This window comes from Sturnus vulgaris, chromosome 7, assembly GCF_052056855.1.
Source record: "Sturnus vulgaris isolate bStuVul1 chromosome 7, bStuVul1.hap1, whole genome shotgun sequence".
NCBI lineage: Eukaryota > Metazoa > Chordata > Aves > Passeriformes > Sturnidae > Sturnus > Sturnus vulgaris.
In genome coordinates, this window is record NC_142249.1 from 816,231 (window position 1) to 844,007 (window position 27,777).

General features: G+C 49.0%; 1 protein-coding gene across 1 annotated transcript; it reads left to right on the forward strand.

Moving 5' to 3' along the window:
• The first annotated feature begins 232 nt into the window (after positions 1 to 232).
• On the forward strand, positions 233 to 6,797 carry COPS8 (COP9 signalosome subunit 8). The gene is made up of 8 exons (XM_014890728.2): positions 233 to 377; positions 1,218 to 1,288; positions 2,039 to 2,087; positions 2,244 to 2,376; positions 3,225 to 3,332; positions 3,581 to 3,643; positions 4,759 to 4,800; positions 5,429 to 6,797. Exons 1-8 carry the CDS (start codon positions 300 to 302, stop codon positions 5,506 to 5,508), a joined length of 624 nt encoding a protein of 207 aa, XP_014746214.1. The 5' UTR covers positions 233 to 299; the 3' UTR covers positions 5,509 to 6,797.
• The last annotated feature ends 20,980 nt before the right edge of the window (positions 6,798 to 27,777 follow it).

Consider the following 27,777-nt stretch of genomic DNA (forward strand, 5'->3'; position numbering starts at 1 on the left):
GTGCATCTCCGCACTGCACGCCAAGCACGCTCAGTTCTTTTTATGACGCGGAAACTTCGGTTATTACACAGAAAATAGAGGGATTTAAAGGGACTTTAATCACCGCCACCCTCAAATCGCGCGCGCCGCCCTCAGCCCGTCACGGGCCGTGGCTACGCCCCCGGCCCTGGCCACGCCCCCCGCGGTCCTCCAGGAGCACAGAGAGACTGGCGGAAGCTTCTGGGGTGGGGCGGGCTGGCGGCGGAAGTGACGTCAGAGCGCGGGCGCCTGATGCGGGCGGGCGGCACCGTGAGGGGACGATGCCGGTGGCGGTGATGGCCGAGAGCTCCGTGAGCTTCAGGCGGCTCCTGGAGCAGTGCGAGACGCAGGAGCTGGAGGTGCCGTGGGACGGGAGGGGTCTGCGTGTGAGCCTGTGAGGTGGGGAGGGTGCGTGGGCGTGGGTGTGAGCGGGGGAGGGGTCAGTGTTTAACTTGCCCCTTGGGCTCGCTGGAGAGCCCTTCAGAAACTCGCAGCCTGCAGATAAATGGCTATTTCCGTATAATTATTCACATCGTTTCAGAGGGAGTATGAGGGGAGTGGTTTGTCTGTTTCCGTCATTCTCGTGGCTAAGAAAATGAAAATATTGGTCAGGGAAGTGGAACCCTGAGCCAGGCTTGGGGAATTACCCTTAGATAGAGTTTTATTGTGGAAGCTTTCACTGGAAGCTTCCTCCGTGCTGTTTTACTTTCTGTTGTCCCTTGACAAAAGGCCTGAAGCTTTATGGGAGACCTTTGTAGCTTTCAAGTTATTGCAGGCCTTCAAAATTTTACAGCTTTTTTTAATCATTCATTTGTTTTCTCCTTGTGAGATTTGTGAGCTCTGCTTAAGTGTGGCAGGGGCCGAAGCTGAGCTTGGTGCTTTTGAGAGGGGTAGAGAAGCTTTGCTGTGGAGTGGCCTGAGCTGAAGTTCAGCTGAAGGTAAAGGAAATCAGGGGTGATTTAATTTCATTTTCAACGGATGCCACCCTTATGAGCATAAGAAAAGAGTAATGGAAGATGTAGCCTTACTTTATTCCTCCCCAAAAAATTGCACAGGCCTTTTATGTGATGTGGACGAAAAAAATAAAAATATCAGTCGTCTTGGAGTGTTCATTTTACATAAAACTTGGCTTCCTGCTGCGTTTTTTTATCACATTCCCTCGTACAATCTGTAACCCAAGAATCCGTGTTTGTTTTCAGGCCCCTGGAGGAATTGCCACACCCCTCGTTTATGGCCAGCTGCTGGCTCTGTACCTGTTGCACAATGACATGTAAGTGGCTTGTCCCAGCCTGTGACACTGGGTTTGCCACCAGCATGTTGGGAATGGGCTGTGTGATTAATAAAAATGCTGTGTTGACTAAGAAATGATAATAATATTCCTAGGGATTAAGTCTTTTCATCCCTTGATCTGACAGGAAAACTATTCTCCCTTCCTTGTTCTTCCCCACCCTTTTGAACTGTAGGGAAATTTGGGAATAAAGTTCCTTAAGTAGTGGAATTGGCTCCTCTGGGAAGTGATAAACATTTCAGTGTTTTGTTTTGTAGCTGTTTAGGGCTGCATTTTTTGGGGGGGTTGGATTTGGGGCTGTTCTTTTTGTTTAAATTCCAGCAGGATGACTCTGGACCATCCATGTTAAAAATGAAGGGATGCTGTTGGCTTGAAGGAGCTAAATCTGCAGGAAGCAGAGATCCCAGGAATTTGGTCTGGGAGATTATTCCTTGTCCCTGTGTGGACTTGACGCACTAAACTTGGGGTTTTGGGGAGGAGTTGCTTTCCCAAGCTGGTGTTAAATGAGGCAATTAATGAACTGTTTGTTGTGTTACCACAGTCCAGTGTTGTCTGCTGGAGAGCAGCTCTGTTTTCCCACTTGAGTATCCAATATTCCTTCCTAGAAAGAATATTTTTAAAGCACTGAGAGCATTCATTACAGCATCTGAACAAACCTTGTGGTGTCTCCTTGCAGCATTTGGTGACTAAGAAGTATTTTTAACTTTTTGTTTTGTTTTTTGTTTTTTTAAGGAATAATGCTCGTTATCTCTGGAAAAGAATCCCTCCTGCTATCAAATCTGTAAGTACTGGGCCAAATTTAACTCAGAAATGTGCTGGTTTTGTTGCACAGCAATGTTCTCTGAAAATCTACGGGTGGAAATGGGTTTATACATATAGTCAATGCAGAGGATTTTCTTCTGGATTAACACTGGAGGGGTTTTTTTTGTCATAACAGGCAAATGCTGAACTTGGTGCAGTTTGGTCAGTGGGACAAAGAATCTGGCAGAGGGACTTCCCAGGAATCTACACATCAATCAGTGCACATCAGTGGACTGAGACTATCCAGCCAATCATGGAAGCACTCAGAGGTACAAGCTGAGCTTGTGTGAGGAGCAGGGAATTGCCTGGAATTTATGCCTGCTCCAACACAAACAGAGAAATTGTTAATTGCAAAAAGTCAGGAGTGGTCAGGAAAACTTGCAAAGCTTTCGTAGGTTTTACTGAAAGGTTTTTAGGTATTGGGTGTAAATAAAAAGCTCTTTACAAAACCTTGTAGAAGCAAATAAATTGGTTTTAGTAGGATTTTGTTTCTGTATATTTTGTGACACTGGAATTTCATGAACCATGTGGTTTGTTCTGTAAGAGCAAAACAGACAATTAATTACCCAATTTTATCAGACTTCCAACCAGTGATTCAGGAAACTGGGCTTAGCATTTCAGAACTTTGTAGGATTTACAAGAAGGTTTTTCTGTGGAATGTTTTCTATCCTGTGTAATGGTAACATGCAAATTCTTGCTCCTAGAGGGCAGTGCAGACTGCAAAGAAGAGGTGTTTTGCAATAACAAATTCTTCATAGCTTGAGAAACAGCTGCTTTTTAAATGCCATTAATTGTTAACTGATTGCTGGCATATTGCAAACAGAGAATGCCGTCAGATGCAGAGTTCCCTGAAGTGTTTTATGTGCTGGTAGTAGAGCCCAGGATGCTGCAGGCTGCATTTGGAGGTTCAGTGTGGGCTCTGAGGGGTTTGTGCTGGCAGAGAACAAGTTGTTGTCTCTTGCTGCTGACTGAATTGTGGAAAGGGAGGGAGGAGCTCCTGAAGTGCTCACTTGAAGGCTGGTTGTGGTTTTCCAAAGGTGATAGAATTGAGGAAATGTTCTCAGATTTCCCAGCTCTGGAGATGAGTCTCTTATGTCCTGTGTTCCTCTCTCCCTAGATGCAACCAGGAAACGAGCCTTTGGACTGGTTTCCCAGGCTTACACATCAATAGTTGCAGATGATTTTGCAGCCTTTGTTGGCCTTCCTGTAGAAGAAGCTGTGAAAGGTACTTGGTATTATTCCCTGAGTAATTTTTATACTGATAATGAGCTGAGAGAGCCCCAAGTGATGATTAATAAAAACATATCTGCAAATTTTGAGGCTGTTAAGTGATTGGGCGGTGATTAGAGAAAAAAAAACAAAAACAACCTGCTTCTGGATAATGGTTTGATTTTTTTAAAAAGTTATTTGCTGTTAATTGTCACTGTTTATTCTCCCGTTCTGTACCTTACAAATGCCCAAATGCCTTTCCAGGTGTGCTAGAACAGGGCTGGCAAGCAGACTTTGCAACTCGCATGGTGATGCCGAAAAAGCCGGGTAGGTGGAGCTGTTACTTCATGAACCATTCAGCATTTTCTAGGAATTAGGTGCTAAGTTTTTAATTGCAGCTTTACACAGGATTCTGTTAGATACTTTTTGGACACTCATGCTGCTCATAAACATGGGGCATGTATAAAACGTGAGGAAGTGGTGGGTTTGGTTTTGTTTGGACTTACAAGTAGATTGCATTAAGCTACATCCTCCCATGAACTTTTTTAAACAAATGCAGACAGGATGGGCTGTGAGTGCTCACTCTCCTCATCTGCTGCTGACTCTGTCTCTGTGGAACATAAACTGGATGACCTCAAATGTCTTAACCTAATAAAGATGAATAAAAAATAGACCATCTTGAACCTGAGATTTTTTTTTTTAACTTCAGAAGAATTAGGACTTCTTTAGGCAGGGATTTAGTGAATCTTTGTGTTCTGAGGAGCTACAGTTGTTGGTATCATTTCCTTTGCTTTAAAATTAAAATTTAAATCTTTTCTTCGCTTCCATGGTGTTGATAACAGAACAAAGCTGGGTCTGCAGAAATACTTGGGTTTTTTTATTTTTCTTTTTTTTTAAAGCTGTATCTGTGGGTGGCTGAGGCAAAAATAAATATTAAGCTATAAAAGCGGGATGAAACAATCACTCTTAAACTGCTCTGTGCTGCTCTGGCAGAATTGCAGCATATCCAAAAGGCCAAGATCTGTTAGACTAGGAAATGACACTATTTGTATGGGCAGAGTTTTTGGGTGTTCAGAGCCCATAATAAACAGGTGCCAGGTGTTGAAATTTACCACTAAGGGGCACAAAGCCAACCAGAGCCCTGAGATTTTATATATGATCATGTGGGGTTTTTATGAACTGGTTGCAAAATATGCAGAGCTTAAAACTTTAAAAATTACTTACATGTGGATTTTTTTCCAGAAATGAGTGTGAGAACTACTAGTCAGGCAAAAGAAAGAGGCTCTTTTAAAGCAGCTAAGCCTTGGGTATTCTGCTTTTTAGTTATAAAGTCAAGTGTGAGGAATAAAGAGGTTTGATTTTAACTAGCTTTTGATCCATGTTTTGTTGCATAGGACTGTTTAAAACTGTTCCACTGGGCTAATTTCATATGTTTTTCCCAGGTGTGCTGGAAGCTTCCTTTAACAGATTTATTCCTTCATCAGGTATTTTTCTTTCTGTATAGTGGGTTTGGCTAGACTTGCATAAACAGTGTCACCAGCACCACCGAGTGGGAATTGAGTCCTAAAGAAGTCAATGTTCTCACTGGCCCCTCTAAAATAAAAAACAACAGCTCACCCCAATCAGGTGCTATGCAAATGTGCTTTTCACTCCCTCACGTTTGAAGCAGTGCCTGAGATTCCTGAGGTTCCCACTTCCATAGCAGAGCTCCTGTGTATTCTGTTGGTCTGATCACCCACTAGATCTGGTTTTGTTTGCCATTCTTCAGAATGGCAGCTTGCAAGGAAAGGAGCAACCAGAGAGCTCCAGGAGCATTTTTCTCAAGGCAGAATACTGCTAGCCCTCATTGCTCAGACTCCAGGGTGTGCAAAGAAATTCTGGAGGCTGCTGATAAGTGGAACTTGTTGCAGTAGTTTTTGTGGTGGGATGGTGCAGATAATGGGTATTATACCAGCTAGAGCTCTGTAGGGAGGAGATACAGTTAAGATATGCCCCCAGAAGGCTGCTGAAAATCAGATGCATTTATTTTTCCCTTACTATTGTGATGGATGATACTGCTGATGGATTTGCTTTCTAAATTTTATTAATGATCCATTTATTTTATCTTTATAGAACCTGCTCCGGTCCCACCAATTCCCAACGAACAGCAGTTGGCCAGATTGACTGACTATGTGGCTTTCCTGGAAAACTGATTACCCTGCTCTTGTGTTCAGAACAACTTGGGAATCCTGTGTACTGACAGTTTTAGATCTAAGATTTATTTTATTCTGTATCTGTTAAATGTTGCAGCGTCCCCCACTCAAAAGTATGAAGCATCCAGTGTATGTCAGCCCCACTCTTGTTTTGCCAAAGCCCAGCTAGCAGTGAAACAATCCTTTAATACTGCAATATTTATTCAGTAGGTACACAAGCATACGCAGCAGTATTACATAGTACTTTTTTTTTTTTAATTGACTCAAAGCAGTCAATTTGTCAGGTATGTTAGAAATGGAGAAGAAACAATTATCTGGTGAGTACTGCAGTGCTTATCACAGATCCATTGCATGTTGAACTAGAGGACAGAGTGTGGAAGTCTGCCCAGCCTGTATGTACAGAGAGAAAATATTTTGATGAAAGTGAAAGAAAACAATTTTGCAGTAACTCTTGCAAATGTTTTTGTGGCATATTTATAATTGATTTTTTTTCCTTGTTCTTTCTGGATAGTTAAATCTTCTTGTTCTGATGTGAGAAATTTCACATCGGGCATATTTTTTTGCAGGAGAATAATTGTTTAACAAACGATACAATTTGAGGAAGTATTTTGACTTTTGGAAGGTTTTATTTGAGTAACATAGGACGCCAGATGTTTTCCTGGGTAACCCTACACCTTGAGACCTGTCACATCTTGCTCCATTTCAGTACACTGGGCCAGGATCTGCAAGAAATAACAGTTCTTACCTGTCTTTAAGCTTTCTGGGTTACTTTTGCAGGGATTGGAGAGGAATTTCAAGGTTAGAGTAGGAGCAGAGCCCAGCTGGGACGGGGTGATACATTGTGCTGCAGTGTCAGTTTGAAGAATAAGTCTCTGTCAGAGCAGTGTTGTGTTAATCTTTGAGCTGAGAGTGGATTTTAGAAGCCAACATGAATTCTCTTGTCATTTGTGTTACGTTGGTGAAAAGGCTGTGGAGAAAGAGTGGTGCTTTAAAGGGCAGTGCATGTCTCCATTTGCTTATCCCCCCTTTCTGAAATCCTATCCAGAGGTTCCATGGAAGCTGACGAGTGTGCCCTTGTGTTGTGACTGTTTTTCCTGCGTGCACTGCCTACTGTACATTCTCTTGGTGAGGGGGTGTTAGCAGGAAGGAATTACAAACTGTACTCTGCTGCCTTGAGAGCTCCCTTGATATGTAAACACTTTTACAAAATGATTATTTATTTGATACCCACCTAAGACTTGGATTGCTAAATTCTTCTTCAGTGATATTAAAGAACATGTTTACACTGACCTTGTGCACTTGACTTTTTAAATTTTCTGCAGAATAAAGGTCTGGTTTGGTGAGTTTTTTTAATTAATTCTTACTGGCCTAATTTGAATAGGGCTAGTTAAGGATTGCTGCAGTATTTTATGCCTCGACAGCTTCATGTGCAGCAATTGTATGGTGTTGTATTAAAAAAACCACTGGTACCTCTCAGATGTCTTAAAATACTCTTTGGTGCAAAGTATGTGAACTGAGCTGAGTGAAAATTCCCCTCCTGTGTTTGTACTGTGCACTTGGTAGCACACAGCCCTGCTTGGAGAAATGAAACCTAGACATAATTAAAGGATTATTATGTACTCAATGAATGGTAATAGGAGAGAAGTAGTGTGGATACTGGCACTCTGTGTCTGTCTCAAATCTATATCAAATGCAGTAACTTTTATCCTGTCCTGTTCTAACAAGTTGATAACTTTGTGATTTGTGGTCTGCTGTAAAATTTAAGCTGTCTTTTAGCTTTGGGTAGGGCATTAACTCATAACTTGCCTCGAGTACTGTGTTCCCATCCACAGTACTTTTTGCCTTGTCCTACTTTGGAATCCAAGCTATTTCACATGGATTTCATCCTTATTGCCCTTATCCTGGTTTTTGGTTCACTAATACCTGTCTTTAGATGGGCAGCTCTGTGCTTCCCTATTCAGAGCCCTACCTTGGGAAACATTGTGTGAAATACTTCCTAAAGTGACATCTTCAGGCCTTTGAATCCTTACCTGGCTTGCACTAACCCTGTGCTTTTGGCTCAACAAAGAGGAAGTTTTTTTGCTGTTTTAATTGAAGCAGTTGGTATGGGTTTTTGTGGGACACATATTGAGAAAGTAAGAAAATTACAGCCTGAAAAATATTCCAGGCTGGAGCTTTTCAGCTCTGTTCCCACCTGATAAGCTGGTCCAGCTCAAGGCTAGGGAGAATTTCTCCCAGGGTGATAATTTGGTCAAAATAAAAAGGAATTAATAACAAAGGTAGAACACCTGTTGTGGTGTGTGACCAGGCCCTGGGAATGGGGTGTCTTCTCTCTGAACCAATCACCTCTTCTCTACTCTTGGAGTTGCAGTCATGCTATAAAACCAAGTGTGTTTCTGAATAAACTTGTCTCTTTCTTCCTGTCGTGAAAGATGACCATGTAGCTGTGCATCTTATTTCCACCGCACTTAAAGGGTTAAAACCCCATTCCACGGCTACATTTGGAGGTCCCACCGATGGACATTTGAAGGCCTCCACCGAGCTACAGGTTTTGGAGTTCTTCCAAGTACACTGCTCAGTGGGAGGACCCTTGAATTAAGAAACCATTAGGAATTCAGTTGGGAATAGAGGTTTGCAAAGAGTTTGGAGAAAAGGAACTCAGTTTCAGTTTTCCATTTCATCTGCATCCCACATGTAATGGAACATTATTTCTTGGCATTTTATTATCTTCTCCTGTATGGGTCAGCAATGCTCATTTACCCACAGTTCAGTCTCTATAGGGAAAGCTGCTTGACCTCGAGGGTGGTTAAAACAGGAGAAACAGGGTGGAGAAGCAGAAGAGCTGAGTATCACTTCCTGCTGAAGAGCCACGTGGAAACCTGTGGGCTTTAATAACAAATCGTGACAGACTTTCCATATCTCATCAGAGCTGCCAGTAATGCAGTGAGGAAAATGAAAGCAGAATGCACATGTACAAAAAAAGTGTCAGCAGCCATTGCAGGAAAGTAGTTTGGATGTTACTGTTTCAGCCTGTGGTACATGTCAAAAAAACCGTGTATAAGACGGTAGGGGACATCTGGAAGAAGTTCTTCGGTGAGTGGTTGGTTCTCCCTGCATCCTACCCTACAGGAGTTGGCTGGACCGTCACCCAGACAGCACGTTGGTGTCTTCTTCTCCTAGGAAGGACTGTCTGGGCTGGCTGGCTTGGCAAAAAGGCCAAACAATCACAAAACATCCCAAAAGACAAGCTTGTCTGTCTTGTGTCTGTTTTTTGTAATTGACTCTCAACAAAGCATGTGAAGGCAAAAGAGTTGCTGCTTTGAGATGGGAAGCAGATTTCCAAATATTTTATGTTCTCGGGTCATGCCAGTTGACTTGGGAAGTTTATAACTACTTGTGTTGAGCAGCAGGAAGTAATGTGCATTCCTGGTTTCCTGAATTTAGAGATATTAAATGCTAGATTCTTCTGCGCCTTCACAACAAAGAACCTCAGGTTTGGGATGCCCAGACAGTGTGGCACAACTGGGTGTAGGTAAAGTTAGAGAACAGGTTAAGCTTTAGGAATCAAGATGGTCCAAATCAATTCCAAAGCAGGAAATGTGGATACCTCTCTCTTGAATGTGTTCTCATGTAATCAAAATACAAGACTGGGAAGGAAGGGAGGTTTTTAGCAGTAGGAATCCAATTTGGTTTTGCTACGTGAGCTTTTTGTTATAGAACTGAAGCCTGGAAAGGATAAATGATAGAAACAAACAGTGCTGAATCGTGACCAGCATCTTTGTGTTGTAACAGCCCCTCATAAAGCTGAGGTTGGTGTAAAAGTATGCAATGAGAATCCAGATGACGTGACAAGACGGTAGATCAGTGACTGCACCGAGACCCGGATTTGGCCTCTGATCCACAAGGAAGGACACAGTCGTGTCTCAGCTGTTTGAGATCTGATGGATATTTGAGGTATGAAGCATTTTATTTTATTTTATTTTATTTTATTTTATTTTATTTTATTTTATTTTATTTTATTTTATTTTATTTTATTTTATTTTATTTTATTTTATTTTATTTTATTTTATTTTATTTTATTTTATTTTATTTTATTTTATTTTATTGCTTTATCTTTTCAATAGCATTGAGCCTATCTCAGGTAGCACATACCAGCTCTGAGAGCTATCCTGAGCTTTACAAAGTGAGAATGGTGATGACAACACACTGTGCTTTCCTATGCTAATTGGCATCTGTGTTTAGACTGAGTTTATGAATTAACATCTGGGACTTAAGTACCACACACAAGGAAAAGTCTCACTCTAAAGTCAAACCTGCAGCAAAACAAAGGGAATTGTATTTAGTTGAAACATTTTACTGGGTTCCAACTTGTGTGTGTTGCACTTTGAGCCTGGCACTGCAGTTGATACAAGTAAATGAAGTACTCAGTCTGCCTTGCCCTTAGAAGAGTTAATACTTGGAAACAACTGACGCCTTTAGTATTTATACTTTTAAAAATTAGTTGGCTGCATAAGTATTAATTGCTCCCAGGTATTTAATGCTTAATGCTGTTTCTGTGGTAAATCACTACCTTCGAGCCCACAAAATGGGTTCAGCCTTGATCTGATGGGTCAGCAGTGCTGAAGAAGTAGCAGATGCTGAGTAAAAGTAGGGACTCCTGTGGGTGAGGTTCAGGAAGCTCTTTGGTGTCCACTGAGGAGATGGCCCGGTTCACAAGCTCAGGCTTTGCTGCTAGAAGATCCTGCTTTGTTCTTGCTAGAGGCCATTCCCTACCAATGCATGGCCCTCCATTGTTCCTGGATCAAGTCTGATGGACCTGTGGCCACAAGTCTATCCCATGTCTACGTGACTGCAGAAATGGGCAGGACATGTCTGCTTCTAGTGTGTATCTTGGCTGCTCCTTCACTGTGCTGCACCATAATCAGAGACACAGAACAGCTTCTCCTCCCAGTTATCCCTATCCTCTGCACTACCCCACGTATCTGCCTTGCTGTTCACTGAGGAAATTCCCTTTTTTGTGGCCGTCCATTGCTGTGCCCAGCAGGGACACAGTTGTGGTTGGAGACGAGCTGCCATAGCCAGACACGCAGCAACTAAGCATAGAATATAAGAGCCTGGGCTGATGGTTTCTTCCTGAAAGAAGAACAGTTGAAAGAACACAAGGAAACTTAAGAGTGTATCTGCAGGAGATGAACACCAATGTTGCCCAACTACATAGGGAGGTGGCAAGTTTGCATCAGTGGAGACTCTGCCACACCTGCTGATTTCAGTGCTGGCTGGGCCCCAGAGGTCAGAGCAGCATTCATGCCCTGGCCCAGACATTCCTTGTCTGTGTCACACCCACGGGTCCACGGGTTTAGGATGGCCACCAGCTGGGACATGGCCCAAGGAGGCCAAGCCAGTTTCTCTGGAAGGCCCTGTCCCTTCCTGCTGTGGCTGCATCGGCAGCCCTGGGGGCTCCTTCTGCTGCTCTGAGTCCACAGAGCAGGGCAGCATTTGCTGATGGCTTGAGCCCCTCCTAAATATCCTGTTGGGCTGTCTTAGACATTTGGGGTGAGGGATTCCTGGCAACCTGGGCCACTTTAGGTGGGCTGGGGGTGTCCCCAGGGCAGGTGGCAGTGTGTGCAAGGGCCCTTTAAAGCCCAGATCCCATTGGCAAAGGGACCTTCCCAATTTTCATGATCAATTGGAGGGTCAAAATACAGCTTACTCCCTGGGCCCAGTGGTCCCCCCAACAATAGTTGCTCGACCATAAGAATCACAGTAGTTGCATTTCCAAGTTCCCACATGAGGTTTCCACCTGCATTTACATCCCAGATCTGTTTTGTTAGATCTGGACTAGAACCTATTAAAAAGGGTTCAAGTTCCGTTTTGGTGTTGCCATTTCCACTGATAGTCACAGACAACATGTGTCCTACTTGTGGAATTATCTTGGGGGCAACTTAAAAATAAGGAGTCAAAAAACTTATCCTTCCCCACTGCTTTACAGCCTTCAAAATCTGGTAATTATGGTAGGAGCACTTTACCCAGCTACCATTTGTGAGCTTAATATGTGTTTAATTCAATCTGCTTTGGTATCTGGAACAATCGTAAGGAAAGCAGTTGAGGGTCCAACAATCTAAACGCAAAGATAAAGTCCAGTCACAAACAGTATATGCTGCCTGTTCTATTTAGACAGTAAGTGCCTCTTTCAGAAGAATGAAGCCACCATGGACTTCCTCCTTCATCCCAAAATCCTGTTCCATTATGGACCTCACTCAGGGTGCTAATCCACCATTTAGGTTCAACTGGGCTGGCCACCCATGGCCAGTTTTCAGATCCCCCTGGCTCTCCACAGATCCAACAATTGCTAAGGCTAAAAGTTTTTGCTACTTCTTCTCCTAAGAGTAAAAAATTATTTTCCCATTCTTGGCCCCAACCTAACTGACAATATCAAGGTAAGATTATTAAGAGAAACATTCTAATTGTGTGATCTAATCTAACTTAATTTTCACTTTCACATTGTCTTCTGCACCACTTGAGGAGAGTGAAGGCACAGAAACAACTGAAGCTAAGGAAAACAAGGACAGCGAGGATTAGCCGCCAATGACTGAAGATCCAAAAGGAGGGATGCCCACACAGACTATGTCAGCAGCCGGTCTGTGGGTAGGCACGATGCCAACGCCCTGGCTGCTGCTCTGGTCCACTCCTGCAGAGTGTCAGTCACTGCCTCCCGTCCTTCTCCAGCTGAGATGTCCAAATCTCTGGGGCTGCAGAGACCTTGACCCGAGTGTGATGGGTCCAGCCATGTTCAGCTGTCTTGACGGCTGTGTCTGTGGTCAGGAACACTTGGAAAGGTCCACACCACTTCACCACCAGTGGTGCTTTTTCCACTCCTTAACTAGGACGCAATTTCCTGGTTGGATGATGTGCACAGTAAAGTCCAAAGGCAGCATTTGTGCTAAGTGGGCTTCCTGCCAAAGACATTTCATAAGAGACAATATCTGAGCCACATATTGTTTCAAATATACATCACTTATCTCTACCCGCCCCCCCCCCCCCCCCCCCCCCACTAGGCTGAGAATTGCTAGGGTAAGGAATTCCAAACATCAGTTCAAAGGGAGATAATTGAATATTTCCCCTGGGTCTGGCCCTTATCCTTGCTAAAGCCAGGGGCAGGAGTCGTACCCACGGCATCTTAGTTTCTATCACCAGCTTCAGGAGGTGTTTCTTTATTTCTCCATTCATCCTCTCAACCTGACCCGAACTCTGGGGGTGCCAGGGGGTATGGAGGTTCCACTGTATCCCTAAAGCAGTCATGACTCCTTGAAGAATTTTTCCTGTAAAATGAGTTGCCCTGTCTGAATCTATTGCTTCCACCATTCCATATCTTGGAATTATTTGTTCCAAAAATACTTTGACAAGTGATCCTGTAGTTGCTGAAACAGTTGGAAATGCTTCTGGCTACCCGGTTAATTGACATACTCTTACCAGAAGATATTTAAATCTTGCCACTCGAGGCATTTCAGTGAAATCCACCGGACATCTCTGGAAGGGACGTACTGCCCAACGCCTCCCTCCCCTGGCCAGTTTCTTTGTAACTTTGTTGTTGGTTTTAGCACAAGTTAAACAACATTCAATAGCTCGCTTTGCCAGGCTAAAGAGACCAACAGCAGTGTTCATTTTGAGGAAGGCTTCTGCCAGTCCTCGGGAGCCCCAATGACTCCCTTCATGGAGTTGTTTTAACAATTGTAAGACCAGAGCTTTTGGTATCCACCGCTTACCATCCCTTGTAAACCAATTATTTCCTCTTTCCTCTGCCCCACTATTTTTAATTATCCCAAGTTCCTCTGGTGGAAAAGAGTTTCTCTGGCAGCGGTGCAGTTACTGGGAGCAAAGGCAGGATCTTAGAGACTTCTGGCAACAATGCAGCTTTCCGAGCTTCTTCATCAGCCAGTTGGTTTCCTATTGTCTCCTCCGACCATCCTGCCTGATGCCCCTTAATGTGGATTATTGCCACCCTTTTTGGTAAATTCACTGCCTCCAATAGGCGAGAGATTAAGTTCTCGTGAGCTAACGTCTTTCCTCTGCAGGTTAATAAACCTCTTTCTTCCCATACTTTTCCAAATGCATGTATCACCCCATATGCATATTTAGAATCAGTAAAGATATTTACTGTCTTGTCCTGGTATAATTCACAGGCTCTCACAAGCGCATACAGCTCTGCTGTCTGAGCTGACCAGGTGTGTGGTAACCTCCCCCCTTCCTTTAATTGCTTCCCATTCACGATAGAGTATCCTGTAAATCATTTCCTTTCTACCACCTTTGAGGACCCATCAATGTACACATTCTCTCCCTCAGGCCAGGGAATATCCCATAAATCTTCCCTAGCCCGTGTCTGGAGGTCTATAACCTGGATATAATCATGGGTTTCTTCCTGGCCCCTCCTTTCTTCAGAGCCATTCAAATAGGAAGCTGGATTAAAATCTTCCCCACTTTTAAATTCTAAATCCTCCTGTTCCATTAAACAAGATTCATACTGTAATAATCAAACACTCGTCATCCACTTAGAGGCTCTCTCAGTTAACAAAGCTTTAATCTGATGTGGGACTTTAACAATGAGATACCCTCCCCTTGTCAGCTTTCAGGCCTCAGCCACCATCAGAGCTGTGGTTGCACAGTTCTGCAGACAATGGGGCCAGCCTCTGGCCACCGGGTTTAACAACTTAGAAAAATAAGCAACAGGCCTCCGTGTTCCTCCATGCTCTTGCACCAAAATTCCTTTAGCATGACCCTGTTTAACATCCACATATAGCTGAAATTCCTTTTCTGCGTCAGGAAGAGCTAAAACTGGGGCATTAACCAATTTGCCTTTTAATGTTTTAAAGCTTTTCTCTCCTTCTGGTGTCCATACCACAACATTAGGACTGTTTTGGGATAAAAAGTTATATAAAGGTCTGGGCACAACAGAAAAATCCTCGATCCATGCTCTGCAGTACCCCACCAACCCTAAAAACTGCCTAAAAACTCCTTTTTAGTCCGGGGTAATGGTGCCTGTAAAATCCCTTGTATCCTTTCTGGATCAATACACCATAACCCTTCAGTCAGAATGTGTCCCAAATATTTGACCTTCTTTTCTACTAACTGCACTTTCTTTTTCGACACTCTAAGTCCTTTTTTAGCAGAAAATTAAGCAATTTTACAGTAGCCTCTTCAACCACCTTTTCCTGTTCCCCTGATAAGAGCAAATCGTCCACATACTGCAGCAATTTAACTCCTGAGGGTGGAGTAATCTCTCTTAATATGTTCTGCAAAGCTTGCCCAAACAGAACCAGTGACTGTATATCCTTGAGGGAGTACTGTCCATGTCAATTGTTGTTTTATCATTTTCCCTCCTTCCTCCTGTTTCCACTCAAAGGCAAAATAGTGTTTACTATCTTCTGTAATCAGACACCCCTAGAAAGCATCCTTCAAATCCAGTACAGAATAATACTGATGTGAAGAAGGGATTTGATTCAGGATTGTGTATGGATCTGGAACAGTGAGATGCCTTGGTCTGACAATTTCATTTATTACTCTTAAATCCTGCACCATTCCGTAGGTTCCATCTGGTTTCTTAACCACGATAGGAGTGTTATAGGGAGACATGCACGTCCGAAAGACCTGCTTTTAGCAGGGACTCAATAACAGGCTGTAACCCCTTCTTTCCCTCCCTTGAAAGAGGGCATTGCTTTTTAGACACCACTTGTCCTGGTTGCTTCAAAGTAATTTGGAGAGGCTCTATGTCCAGTTTCCCATATTTCCCTGGGGCTGCCTATCCTTCCGGATTTATTTCAGCATAAGCCTTCTCATACATTTTACACAAAGATATCACAGTTTCAGTCTCCGTGTCACTTTTTACAATACTGTGATAAATGTGATTCGTGCTAATTAAATTGTAACTATATTAACAAAATTGTATTTAGATCAATAGAAGACAATTGTTACAGAGTGAGGGGGGAGATGGGTGAGACAGGATAAAAGACATCTTTCAGATGTTGGGAATCGAAGAAGGAGGTTGGAAGAAAGTCAAACAAGAATAGAAGAAGGACGTAGGTCTGACAAGCAGCATCTAGAAATAGAAAGTTTTGACCTTGAAATGGGCCAAAATGGGATAATTGCAGGCATGGGACTCAATTAAAGTCTTGTAATGGAAAACATCTGCTCAGTCACATAGTGCGCCTGCGCTACCTGCAGGTCACACCTCGGTCACTGATGAAGACGATGAGCCTTCATCGGAAATAAGACCCTCAAAAGGATGAGAGACCCCCTAACTCATTAGTAGAGCATGCGCCGTACACATAGTGACGTAGATTTTATGAATAGAAACTAGGAGGAGTTTTCTAGACACTTCTGTAGCCTACAGTATATAAGTGGGATTGTTAGCCTGGATGCTTTGGTACGTGAGGAATGGCGAGCCACTCCCCGTATCCCCGGTCGGAGGGGGGGCCCCTGGGGGGCCCCTCCCCCCGGTCGGTTTTGCTTGTGCTTTATACGAACCTCAATTATACTAAATTACTTACTGCCAAATTTTGTATATTCTTAAATATATGCACTTTGATTGTTTCATCTCCAATACTTTGTCATCTCCAATACTTTGATTGTATTCATTTTGTTACTATTAAAAATTTACTATTAAATTTAATCTTGTTGCTTGATAAATTGGAAAAATAGAACATAATTCATAACAATACTAATTTGCATTCCCATTCTAGCCATCAAATCTCTTCCCAGTAAATTACAATCACAATTAGGAACAAACAAGAATTCATGCAGTTCAAATCTGTCCCCCACATCTATTAACAGCGGTTGAATAAAATGCACTCATTCATCCTTCTCGCTCACTCCTTGAAAAACCAAGGATCTTTTTGACAATTTCCCCCCCTTAGGTATAAAATTTAAGTGGACCGAGAGGCCCCTGTGTCTACCAGAAAACACACCTCCTCTCGATCCAGACCCACCTTAAAAATTATCAAGGGCTCCTGAGTGGAGGGGTCCTTGGTATAATAGGAGCCCCTGACACCCCTAACAATCCATTTCCATTATCCTCTGGACTTCCTCCTCCTGAGGGTCCAGCTGTTTCTGCGGACACTCGTTTTTCCAATGCCCTTCTGCCTTGCACTGGTTCTTCCCCAGCCGCTGTTTGGGTCGGCTGTCCCCTGCCGAGGACGGAATCCCTCCACCACTTCCTTGTGGCCGACCCCGTCCCCTCTGTCCCTGGGGACCCCTTGGACCCTGCGGTTTATTCCTCCGCGGCTGCAAAAACTCTGCCATCATCTTTGCTTTAGCTTCTGCCTTTTCCTCATCCCTTCTTACATATATCTGCTATGTTTTTCTAACCAATTCCTCTAGAGGTTTATTTTGCCACTCTTCATCTTTCTGTACTCCTTTCCTTATATCAGGCCAGGCTTTAGTAACAAATTGTACCTTAAGCAATGTGTTGAAGGCTGGCCCTTCAGGATCCATCCCGCCCGTGCTTCCTCAAGGCATCCCTAATCCTCTCCAAACAATGAGAGGGGCTTTCCTGTTTCTCCTGTTCTAACACATAGCCTTAGCTATGTTGTTAGTTCTGGGAGCTGCTGACTTGATTGCCCTAATCAAATAAGCACGGTAATCGCGGTGAGCCAGACTGGCCTGGTTATTTGGGTCCCACTGGGGGTCTGCCTGGGGGATGGCATCATCCACCGTAGGTGCATTGGGTCCAGCCCCCCACTGCTTGTGGATGTTCATCCTCACACAGCTGCTGAACTTTCTGCAAAATCATTCATTTCTCTGATGACCCAAACAAAATTCCCAAACGAAAATCCCAATCCTTCCATGTATAATCCGCATTTCCCAAATATTCCTCTATCTTTGCCCCACGCCTATGGGATCATCCAAATATGGGGGTAATTCTTTTTTCAACCCTCTTATATCCTGGGTAGTAAGTGGTACAATTACAAACCCAAATCCTCTCCCTTGACCCCCCAAAGGAACTTGATGGAGTGGCATCAGGTGTACCCCTGTCTCTTGGGGGGCTTCTGCCCTAAATTGAGTTCCTCTTCTAGTACTAGGGGGTGATACAACATGCTGCTCCCCTCCCCCTACACCACCATTATTCTCAGGTGAGGCTGTAGGAATAACATTTTCCTGATCCCTTTGCTCTGGAAGTTGAGGATACAGACGACCTGCAGCTGGCCCTGGGTCAGCTGGCAAGACTGGAGAACAAGACAGGAGAAGCTGCTGAGAAGCATCCCACTCCTCACCACTTTCCTCTTCCTCCCCTTTTTCCTCTTCTCCCTTTTTTTCTTAACACATAGATTTCTCTTGTTGCTTGTCTAACCCATATTAATGCACATTCCCTTTCAATCCATCTTTTCCAATTCTCCTCCAAATACTGCCACAAAATTTGACACAAATGAATTTTATCTGTTCCATAAGGTGGCCATATAAGTCCCCTTGCCAACTTATACTCTGGCCACACAAAATAACAATATTTTACCATCATTTCCACAGTTATCTCTGGGTGAATATACAATCTGTCCCAACACCTCAGCATTCTCCTCAAGCGACTCTCCAGGGGTATTATGGGATCGTTATCCCTTTTGCGAGGGTCCCTTCCAGGCTTCACCCTTCCAACTCTCTCTGGGTGCCCCGTTTTACCTGTGCTACCCTCCATGGGTGCCCTCCTGGGTTTGCTCCCTGAAGATCCCATTTTACTCACCAGTGAGATTTTCAGTGGTCCTTCCCTGCGGACTCTTCACAGACCCCCCTGGTCCGCCACTCGTCTGTCTCCTGGACAGTCTCGGGAACCCAATGGATCACCTGGTATCGGCCAGCACCAAGGGGAGCTGATCACCCAAACTGGGTGAGGCGCCTTCAGCTCCACTCACTGTCCGCCGCCCTGGATGGTGGAAAGATCCCGGACGAGCCCCCAAATCATCAGGAAAATTAATCCACAAACACCAGGGGTTTATGTCCAAAAAGGAGACAGAGGAGTCCTTTTTGCTTTATTCGAATAAAGGGAGAGGCCATGGGACATTCTCTGGGATCTCTCAAATTTTTGGAGAATGCAGTCTCCTTTTTATCCTATTTTCCCGGCCGCATTTCTCTCTCTCTTTCCCCATTGGCTGAGGTACTTGAGAGGCACAGACTTCCCGGAATGCCTGATACCTGAAATTCCGCTCTAATGTATAACCCTCTCTTTTAATTTTTAATTCTTATAGAATTCATAGTTTTTCCCTGTTGCTTCTTTCATCTTTCAATATCCAATTTCATTTATCAGCAATCCTACAGTTTGTTTGTAAAGGCAAATATCTTTTTCCATTCATCAATCAGTGGAATCCATCCCATTGTTTCTTTTATCTCTCAGTGCTAGTCTTATCTACAAGCTCATTTGTAAAGACAAATTCGACACTCCTCTCAGGCCCTTTGCGACACAGCGCAGCATGGTCACCATGGCATGGAACCATGTCAAAGGACCCTTTGTGACGTGTGGTGACATGGGAGCAGGCAATGACAGCCATGCGGGACAGGACACACCAGAGTGGTGCTGTGAGGAGACCCCGCACAGCACACTCGTTCGTGTCTGACCTGGAGCTTTTCAGAGGCGTTATTCCTGCAGGTGACCTCGAGGCCAGACCACAGGGCTTGGTGACCTGTGGCCTTCCCGAGGCTTCTCTTTTGCAGGTGCCCTTGAGGATCTGGAGCTTTCCTGAAGCAGCTCTCTGAAGGTGCCCTCGAGGCCAGATTGTGGCATGGCAGGCAAATTCCTCAACCTTTTCAAGGTCTTTGGAAGGAAAAAACAAAGGCTCTGAAGCTGCCCCAGCTCAACAGCCTGAAGAGTCAGAGCCGTTCAAGCCAGCACAGAAGGGTGAGTGGTAGAGCTGGGCCACAGGGCTGATGGCTGCTGCCAGCTTGGCCCCATCCCAGCCAGTGTGGACATGCCCATGGACAGGACAGAAGAGGAGCCGGGCAAACAGTTCACAGTGGCCATGCTCCATCCCTTGGGGCATCCTGGGGCTGTACCTGCCTGGGGAATGCAGGGCTGGGCTGTGTTCTCCGGCCTCTCCTGCAGCCCCTCAGCTCTGGCTGTGCTCACTCCTTGCCAGGTGCAGCCATGGACCCAACACAAGAGCAGAAACCCACCCGTGGCCGCTTCCACAGAACACTGAAGGTACCTGCAGCCATCCCCAGCTGGGCTGGGCCGGCTGCCACTGCTCAGCCCAGCACAGCACTTGGAGAATGCCATGGAACTTGCCTCTCTTCCCTGTCCTTTGTTCTCCTGCAGATGTTCCACAAGTTTGTGCCCGTTCGCCATAGAAAGACCAGCAGCACAGCAACAGAGAGCACAGCCGAGCCTGACTCCAGGCTGACCGAGCACCAGACAGAGCCCGATGTCAGCCCAGATTCGGCTGAGCGCTCAGATGATTCTGACAACACCGCAATGAATGATGACAGGGCGCAGGCCATTTTAATGGGAATGACAGAGGGCATGGCCATCATGAACACTGACACCAGAATGTCTCACGGCATTGCAAATACTGACACCATTCCCACTCCCACTGTGATTCATGCTCCCACAATGGATTTTTTCGAGGACAGAGGTTTTTCTTCTCAACAGCATGTAAGCAGCCTGGGGCCAGGGCTGGAGGGCTCCAGGACTGTGCGGCCCCTGAAGCCTCAGCTGCTTGCTCCCCTCAAACTTTGAAGCCAGTACAGTGGGAAGGAAAGCTGGGAAGCTGCTCCCTTGGACAGCACTCCAAGTCTTTATCATGCCTCCTCCAGGTGCCAGCCATGGTGAAAAGCATTCACCAGAAACTGACATCCCATGTCACTGTGAATGCAAGGCGGCAAATTGACATTCTGAGGCTGGCTGGAGAGCACCCTGCTGACGTGGTGCTGACCCTCCTGCACTGTGCCCCAACGTGTGACAGGTACTGGACCCACGTGCCTTGAGAGCTCAGGCCTCACCAGCCTTTAGGGCCCACCGCCCTGTACAGCCTGTCCAATGGGCTCTGCCAGACAGGCAGACAGGTCCAGCACCCTCAGGCCCCTCTGTCTCCTGAGACTGCACCATGCTCCCTGCCTGGCCCTCAGGGCACCGGGGCTCTGTCACCTGGGCCCCACAGCTGCACAGGGCACTCTACTGTGACTGAGACACCCCTGACACAGAGCTCCAATCTCACAGAGCTGCTGCAAGGATGTGGACAGCCATAGGCTCATCAGGACCAACAGTGGAGAAGGTGCTGCCAACTCTGCTGTGTGTGATGGAGGATTGGCCCCTGCACAGCATGTGCACCTCTGATGGAGAAAACAAGGATGTTTTTGCCCTGGCTGTGAGTTTCTGGAACTGGCCTTTGCCCGCCCCCAGGTCGCCTCTCCAGCAGCTCTCCATCCTCTCTGTGCCTCAGGCGCTGGGCTGAGACCTGGGCTAGGGACAGGCTCAGGAGGCACCAGGCCTGCTGCTCCCCGTGCCTCTGCCCTCGGGCCCTGCCCCATGGACAGCTCAGCACTGAGTGCTGTCTCGGGCTGCTTCTTTTGCAGGCAACTCTGGTACTGTGGGTGATTGTCCAGGTGCCTGAGTGCCACAAGGCAATGATGATTTATTCCTCCCGCCTGTTTGTGGCTCTGCTCTTCCATATTGTCATCACCACAAAGCAGATACCAGAGGAAGTTGATAACTTCTGGAGAGCATGCCGGGAGGAACACCGCTTTCCCAGCAAGCCCAACAGGTCCCAGTCCCAGTCCTGTCCTTCCCATGCCCTTGAGGCCAGTGCAGTGTGCCCAGTGTGACCTGGGCTTTGCTCTGCACACAGGTTTGCAGTGCAAGCCATGAAGGCTCTGCTCTGGCGACTGCAGTATGAGAGTGTGGTGATGGCTGTGGAGCGCAAGCGTGGTTGGGACACGCTGCTCTGTGCTGACACCCAGCACTATGCCGTGGGTCTGCTGGCCAGGTGAGACCCCCCCATTTCCCCTCTGCCCCTGACATTTGTGCTCTGTGCCTGGCTGCCCCACACAGTCCCTGTGGTCGTGGGCCTGAGGTCCTTGTCACCAAGGGATGGCCAAGCAGACTGGAAAAGGGTGGGAGAGGAGGTGTCCAGAGGGGCAGCCTCCCAAAGTGCCCACATCACCTCCAGGGATGCTGGGGAAAGACTGGATCTCTGTGAGACAGTCCTGAGAGAGGTTTGCCTGCCCACCTCAGTGTCTTGGTTCTTATTTCTCCTGCCAGGGAAATGCACCATATCTTGATCCCCTTGTGTTCCCGCATCGCACTCCACCTGCTCCGGCTGCTCAGCACACAGGAGCTACACTGGGATCTGCCCTTCCTGGCATTCCTTGTGGAGGTGAGCCTGATGGCCAGCGCTGCCTCGCTGAGGCTGCCTCCCAGCTCTCTGTCCTCTCGTCGCCACAGCTGCCTGGGACAGTACCCGTGCCCTGTGCTGATCTCTGAGCCCAGCCTTGTGCGGTTCTGGGCTCCTGCCAGCAGGATCCCCTTTCACTACCCCGTGCCTTTCAGGTTCTGAAGTGCCTGGACTTGACTAAATGTGGTGACAGCATCATGAAGGTCATGTCGAGGTACCTGCAGAACAAGTGCAGGGAGAGACGTCGTCTGGCGCTCAGAGGCCTCGTGGTTCTCAGCAAGGATCCCTCGATGGTGAGAAGGGGGAAGGGCTGAAGCTGTGCTGGGGAAAGCTGCCCCTTGGGCTGCCTGGGCTTCAGGAGCTGCAGCAGATGCTCCCAGCTCTCCTGCCTCATCTCCCGGAGTTCTTCGGGACAGACCTTTGGCCTCTGGGCCCTGCAGCAGCAGGGTGAGGTTGCAGTGCCAGCGCAGTGTTGGTGCTGCAGCCGCTCATGGCTTCACAGCACAGCACAGCCTTGTGTTCCACACAGGCCAGAAAAATGTGCAGCCTGTCTCCAAGTCTTTTGGAGCTGCTGGGTGATGCAGATGGAGAGGCGATTGGCATGACCCTCCATGTTTTCACTAATGTGCTCCAGAAAAAAGACATCTTGATATCCAGCACCACTGCCCTAAAGCTGGCCAAGGCACTCCTGGAGCTCTTTGACCACGTAAGGTTCTGCATCCCGAGCCACAGGCATTGGGTGCTTCCCAGAAACTTTGTGCCCTCTGCATTTTAAGACCTTTGCCTTGCTAGGCCTGGAGTAGTTGGTTTTTAGGACTTTTCCATTCCTCAAGGACAACAGCCAAGTGCAGCTGCTCTCCATTCACCTCTTCTGTAAAGTGATGGAATCGGTAGTGGATGAGGGAAAAAAGTCCCTGAAGACAATTGTTCACAAGAGCCTGTACCCACTTCTAATCTACTGCCATGATGAGAACCAGCACGTGGCAAAAGTGAGGATTTGTGTGATGCTGGTGGATCTCTGGGAGGGGCTCGGCTGCCTCCTGCCCTGGCACCTCCCGAGATGCAGCCTCCTCTCAGCCATGGCACAGAGATGAGGCTCAAGTGCCCTGAGCTGTGGTGCCATCTGCACATCTCTGCTGCTCTCCAGGCCTCTCGGGAAACACTGCTCTGCGCAGCTAAGTTTTTGAAGAGAACGAATCTGGAGAAGTTGCTGAAGAAGGAGCAGCTGTTGCAGTTTGCTGAGTCCCTGGTAAGGAGGGCCTGGCAGCACCAGGCTCAGCCTGGAGAAGCCCCCTGAGCACGGTGCTCACTGTGTGCGCTTGGCAGCTGTGGCCCTGCCCAGGGCTGCACGCAGGAGCCGCACGGGCTCTTCTCCAGGCTCCTGGGGGCCCGAGCCGGGTGCCCACGGAGCCCCGGCCCAGCGGCTGCTGGCCGCGCCTCAGGGCTGTGCGGGCAGGGGAGGCCGGGGCCGGCCAAAGCGGGGAGCGCCTGCCAAAGGGGCACAAAGCCCGGCCCGACCCTTCCCTCCCGCCGCTCTCTCCAGCTGGCAGACGACAGGAGCCGAGCGGCCGAGCACCTGCGCCAGGCCCTGCCGTACCTGCAGAGCCCACAGGAGCCCCTGCGAGAGGCGGCCATCAGGTTGATAGGTGAGCCCGGGCTCCCTCCCCGCCCCGTCCCGCCGCAGCTCGGCCCCAGCCCCGCCTGCTGCCCCGGCAGCGGCGTCCGGGCCCGGCGCCGTGGAGCCCCGGCTGCCCTCGGGGCTGCTGCCGCCCTGTCGCAGCCGTGCCCTTGGGCGTCAGGATGCGGCCAGGGCCCGGGCTGAGCCCTGCCGGGCCAGGAGGGCGTGTGGCCACAGGGCTGGCAGCGCCGCTGGCAGGGATCTGTGCCGCTGGGCAGAGCTGTGACAGGCTCTGTGTTTCCAGGGATCGCAAGACGGTACCTGAGGGGGCGGCAGAAAGAGCTCCAGGTCATCTGTGAGGGTGAGTGAGGGCAGCGGGCTGTCAGCGGGGACTGGCAGGGGGAGCTGCAATCCCTGCCCCGGCTGCGGAGGGCTCTGCTCCCTGTGCAGACGGGGGTCGACGTGGGCAGAGCACACAGAGATTTCAGGGGCACGCGGGGGATTCGTGGCCAGCAGCTTTGGGCTGATCCCGGTGGTCGCTGCTCCCTCCTGGCCATGGCTGGAGCTGGCTGGGATGTCCCTGGCATGGGGGTCTCGTTGTGTCCCCACAGATCTGGGATCTCACCATGGCTCTGTTCAAATCTCTTCCAACTCTAGAAGTCCAGACACAAGATGCCAGCCCATCATGCTCTCGCCAGGACAATTAAGCCCAGTTTCCCCAGAGAGCTAAAGAATTAGAGTCATCTTCAGGATCCAGTGAAGCAGTGTCCGAAGTACACACCAGGAGACACTGAAGAGGATACCATCTCTCTGGGATGCTGCAGCTCCAGGCAGAGATTATGACTGGCACAGTTCTTGTGGCTTCAGCCCTCTCCCTGCTTATAGCTCGCTCCCTCCCTCTAGCCTTCAGACCCTGGCCATTCCCTTTTTTTTCCTTCCAGTCTTTGTCCCTTTTGCCTGCTCCCTCCCTCCATCCCTCAGACCCTGCCCATCCCCTATTTCCTCCTCCAGCTCATCCCTGTGCTTCGCCTTCCATCAATAAACAGTTTGGCTTCTTCACTTTGCCTGCATCTCTGTGGAGATCAAGTGGCACAAATCCAGAGCCCTGGGACACACAGGCCCCTCCTGCCGTTCTCTTCCACGCCGTGTTTTGTGCAGAGACACACAGGAACGAGGGCAGAACATGCTGGAAAAGTCTCTGTGCTGAAGGTCCAGTTCCACAACACTCTGGAGTTAAAGGACTTGCTGAGCACCGTGAAGCCCCTGGGTTTTAGATGAGCCTCTCCACCTGCGTATGCTCTGAACGCAGCTGGGAGGGATTCCGTGGCAAGCATGCACAGAGGGCAAAGGAGCTTGGAATGCTGGAAGGTTTCAAGAACAGCTTCCTGAAAGCACAGCAGTGCTCCATCACTGCACAGGGTCAGGAAGAGGGCAGAAGCAGAAACCGTCAGGGCTTATCAGGGAGCTTTGGGTGTGCCAAAGAGCAAATGAAGCAGCAGCACAGTGCCTGAGACTCGGACGCGTGACCATGCCAGTGTCCAGAGTGCTGTGAGGCAGTGCCGGGATCCTGGGTGCGGTTCTGGTCCCCACAAGTGAGGAATCGCAGCCCCTCCCTCAGAGCCAGTCAGAAAGGCAAGTGAGTGAGACCAGGAGGAGGGCACCCTTCCAGTCTCTCTTGGGCATGGCTGCAAAACAGCTCCTGCTTCTTCTCTGGGGAAGCACCAGAGCGGGCAGGTGTCAGAACAAGGTGGCTGCCTGGGGGCTGCCTATGGCCTCTGACACCCAGTTCCTCAGGGCTTCCCACCGCCCCAGCCTTTCGGGTGCCTCTTCTGCCCTTGTAGCCTCCTGGCACGACTCAAACATCCCCCTCGTGCATTCCCACTGCCTTGTCCCATCAGGGCCTCCACAGCCCCTCATGTCTTTGTGGATCCGTCCCCTCAGGGTCTCCCCCAGCCCGGCCAATCTGCCCGGCAGCAGTGCTGCAGCCTCACAGGAGCTCCAGAGGAGCCTGATCAAGAGGTACATCGGAGCCCTCAGCAATCCAGCCAGCAACACCCGGGCAGGAGGACACTGATGGTGGTTCCTGGCTGGGACAGGGGTTGTGACCATCTCCAGGCACCGGTCTCGCAGGGATCCCCAAAGCTCCAGCCCCTGTCCACCCGCTGTGTCACCAGCAAAAAGGCTTCAGCAGAACCACCAAAGGCCAAGGGGCTTCTGGCCATTTTCCCTTCAACACTACATGCCTGGGCAGCTTGCTGAGCACTAGCACCCTTCTCCCCCTCTTCCTCGATGCCCTGCAGACCCTGGACAGCAAAAGAAAGCTCCTGGGAATCTGTTTATCCTAACACATCGTATATTTCTATACTAAAGAAAAACAAAAAGCAGAAATGAACAGTCTTGAAGAAAAAGAAAATCCCCGCTGGCTCAGGTGGCCCCAGCAGACAGAGACTGTCAGATCAGCTCTCCACAGAGCTCCAGCAGCGCAGCCGGCCAAGGCCTGACAGACGAGACCGTGTATTCCATGCCCGGCGGAGCTGGTCTCGCAGCCTCTGGAACATGGAGATCCGAGTCCACTCCACTGCCCTGAGGATGCACCAGGTTTGAATTCCCAGACTTCCAACGGCAAGGCTGGTGTCAACTGCCATATCTTCAAGGGCTGGAAGAGAGGAACAGAGCCTCGGTCAGATCCCAGATCTGTGGGGACATGATGAGAACCCCGTGCCAGAGACATCCCAGCCAACTCTAGCCATGGCCAGGATGGAGCAGCGACCACCGGGATCAGCCCAAAGCTGCTGGCCACGAATCCCCCGCGTGCCCCTGAAATCTCTTGTGTGCTCTGCCCACGTCGACCCCCGTCTGCACAGGGAGCAGAGCCCTCCGCAGCCGGGGCAGGGATTGCAGCTCCCCCTGCCAGTCCCCGCTGACAGCCCGCTGCCCTCACTCACCTCTGCAGATGAGCTGCAGCTCTTCCTGCTGCCCCATCAAGCTCCGTCCGGCGATGCCTGGGAACACAGAGCCTGTCACAGCTCTGCCCAGCGGCACAGATCCCTGCCAGCGGCGCTGCCAGCCCTGTGGCCACACGCCCTCCTGGCCCGGCAGGGCTCAGCCCGGGCCCTGGCCGCATCCTGACGCCCAAGGGCACGGCTGCGACACAGGGCGGCAGCAGCGCCGAGGGCAGCCGGGGCTCCACGGCGCCGGGCCCGGACGCCGCTGCCGGGGCAGCAGGCGGGGCTGGGGCCGAGCTGCGGCGGGACGGGGCGGGGAGGGAGCCCGGGCTCACCCATGAACCTGATGGCGGCTAATTGCAGGGACTCCTTTGGGCTCTGCACGTACGGCAGGGCCTGGCGCAGGTGCTCGGCCGCTCGGCTCCTGTCGTCTGCCAGCCGGAGAGAGCGGCGGGAGGGAAGGGTCGGGCCGGGTTTTGTGCCCCTTTGGCAGGCGCTCCCCGCTTTGGCCGGCCCCGGCCTCCCCTGCCCGCACAGCCCTGAGGCGCGGCCAGCAGCCGCTGGGCCGGGGCTCCGTGGGCACCCGGCTCGGGCCCCCAGGAGCCTGGAGAAGAGCCCGTGCGGCTCCTGCGTGCAGCCCTGGGCAGGGCCACAGCTGCCAAGCACACACAGTGAGCACCGCGCTCAGGGGGCTTCTCCAGGCTGAGCCTGGTGCTGCCAGGCCCTTCTTGCCAGGCACTCGGCGAACTTCCAGAGTTTCTCCTCTTTCAGCAGCTTTTTGAGATCCGTGTTCTTCTTGGCTGCGCAGAGCAGTGTTTCCCGAGAGGCCTGGAGAGCAGCAGAGATGTGCAGATGGCACCACAGCTCAGGGCACATCCCTGTGCCAAGGCTGGGAGGAGGCTGCACCCCGGGAGGTGCCAGAGCAGGAGGCAGCCGAGCCCCCTCCCAGGGAGACACCAGCAGCCCACCAGTCCTCACCTGTGCTACATGCAGATTCTCATCATGGCAGTGGAAGAAGAGTGGGAGGAGACTCTGCTGCACTGGATTCTCCAAAAGCTTTTCTCTCTTTTCCATGAAATATCCCAGCATATCTTGGAAGAGCCTTATGGAGAGCAACTGTACCTGGCTATCATCCTGTATGAAAGGAAGGAAAAAAACCCCTCAATTTTGGCTGATCCAGGCCCATTTCAGCACCTGCCTTAAAATCCATAGGGCACCAAGTTTCTGAGAAGCACCCAGGGGCCATGGCCTGGGGCACAGAGCCTTACAGTGTAAAAGAAAGGCAAGAATGTGCCTCAGCCAACTGCAGTGCGATGGGGCTTGGTATCAGGAAATATTTGTGCAT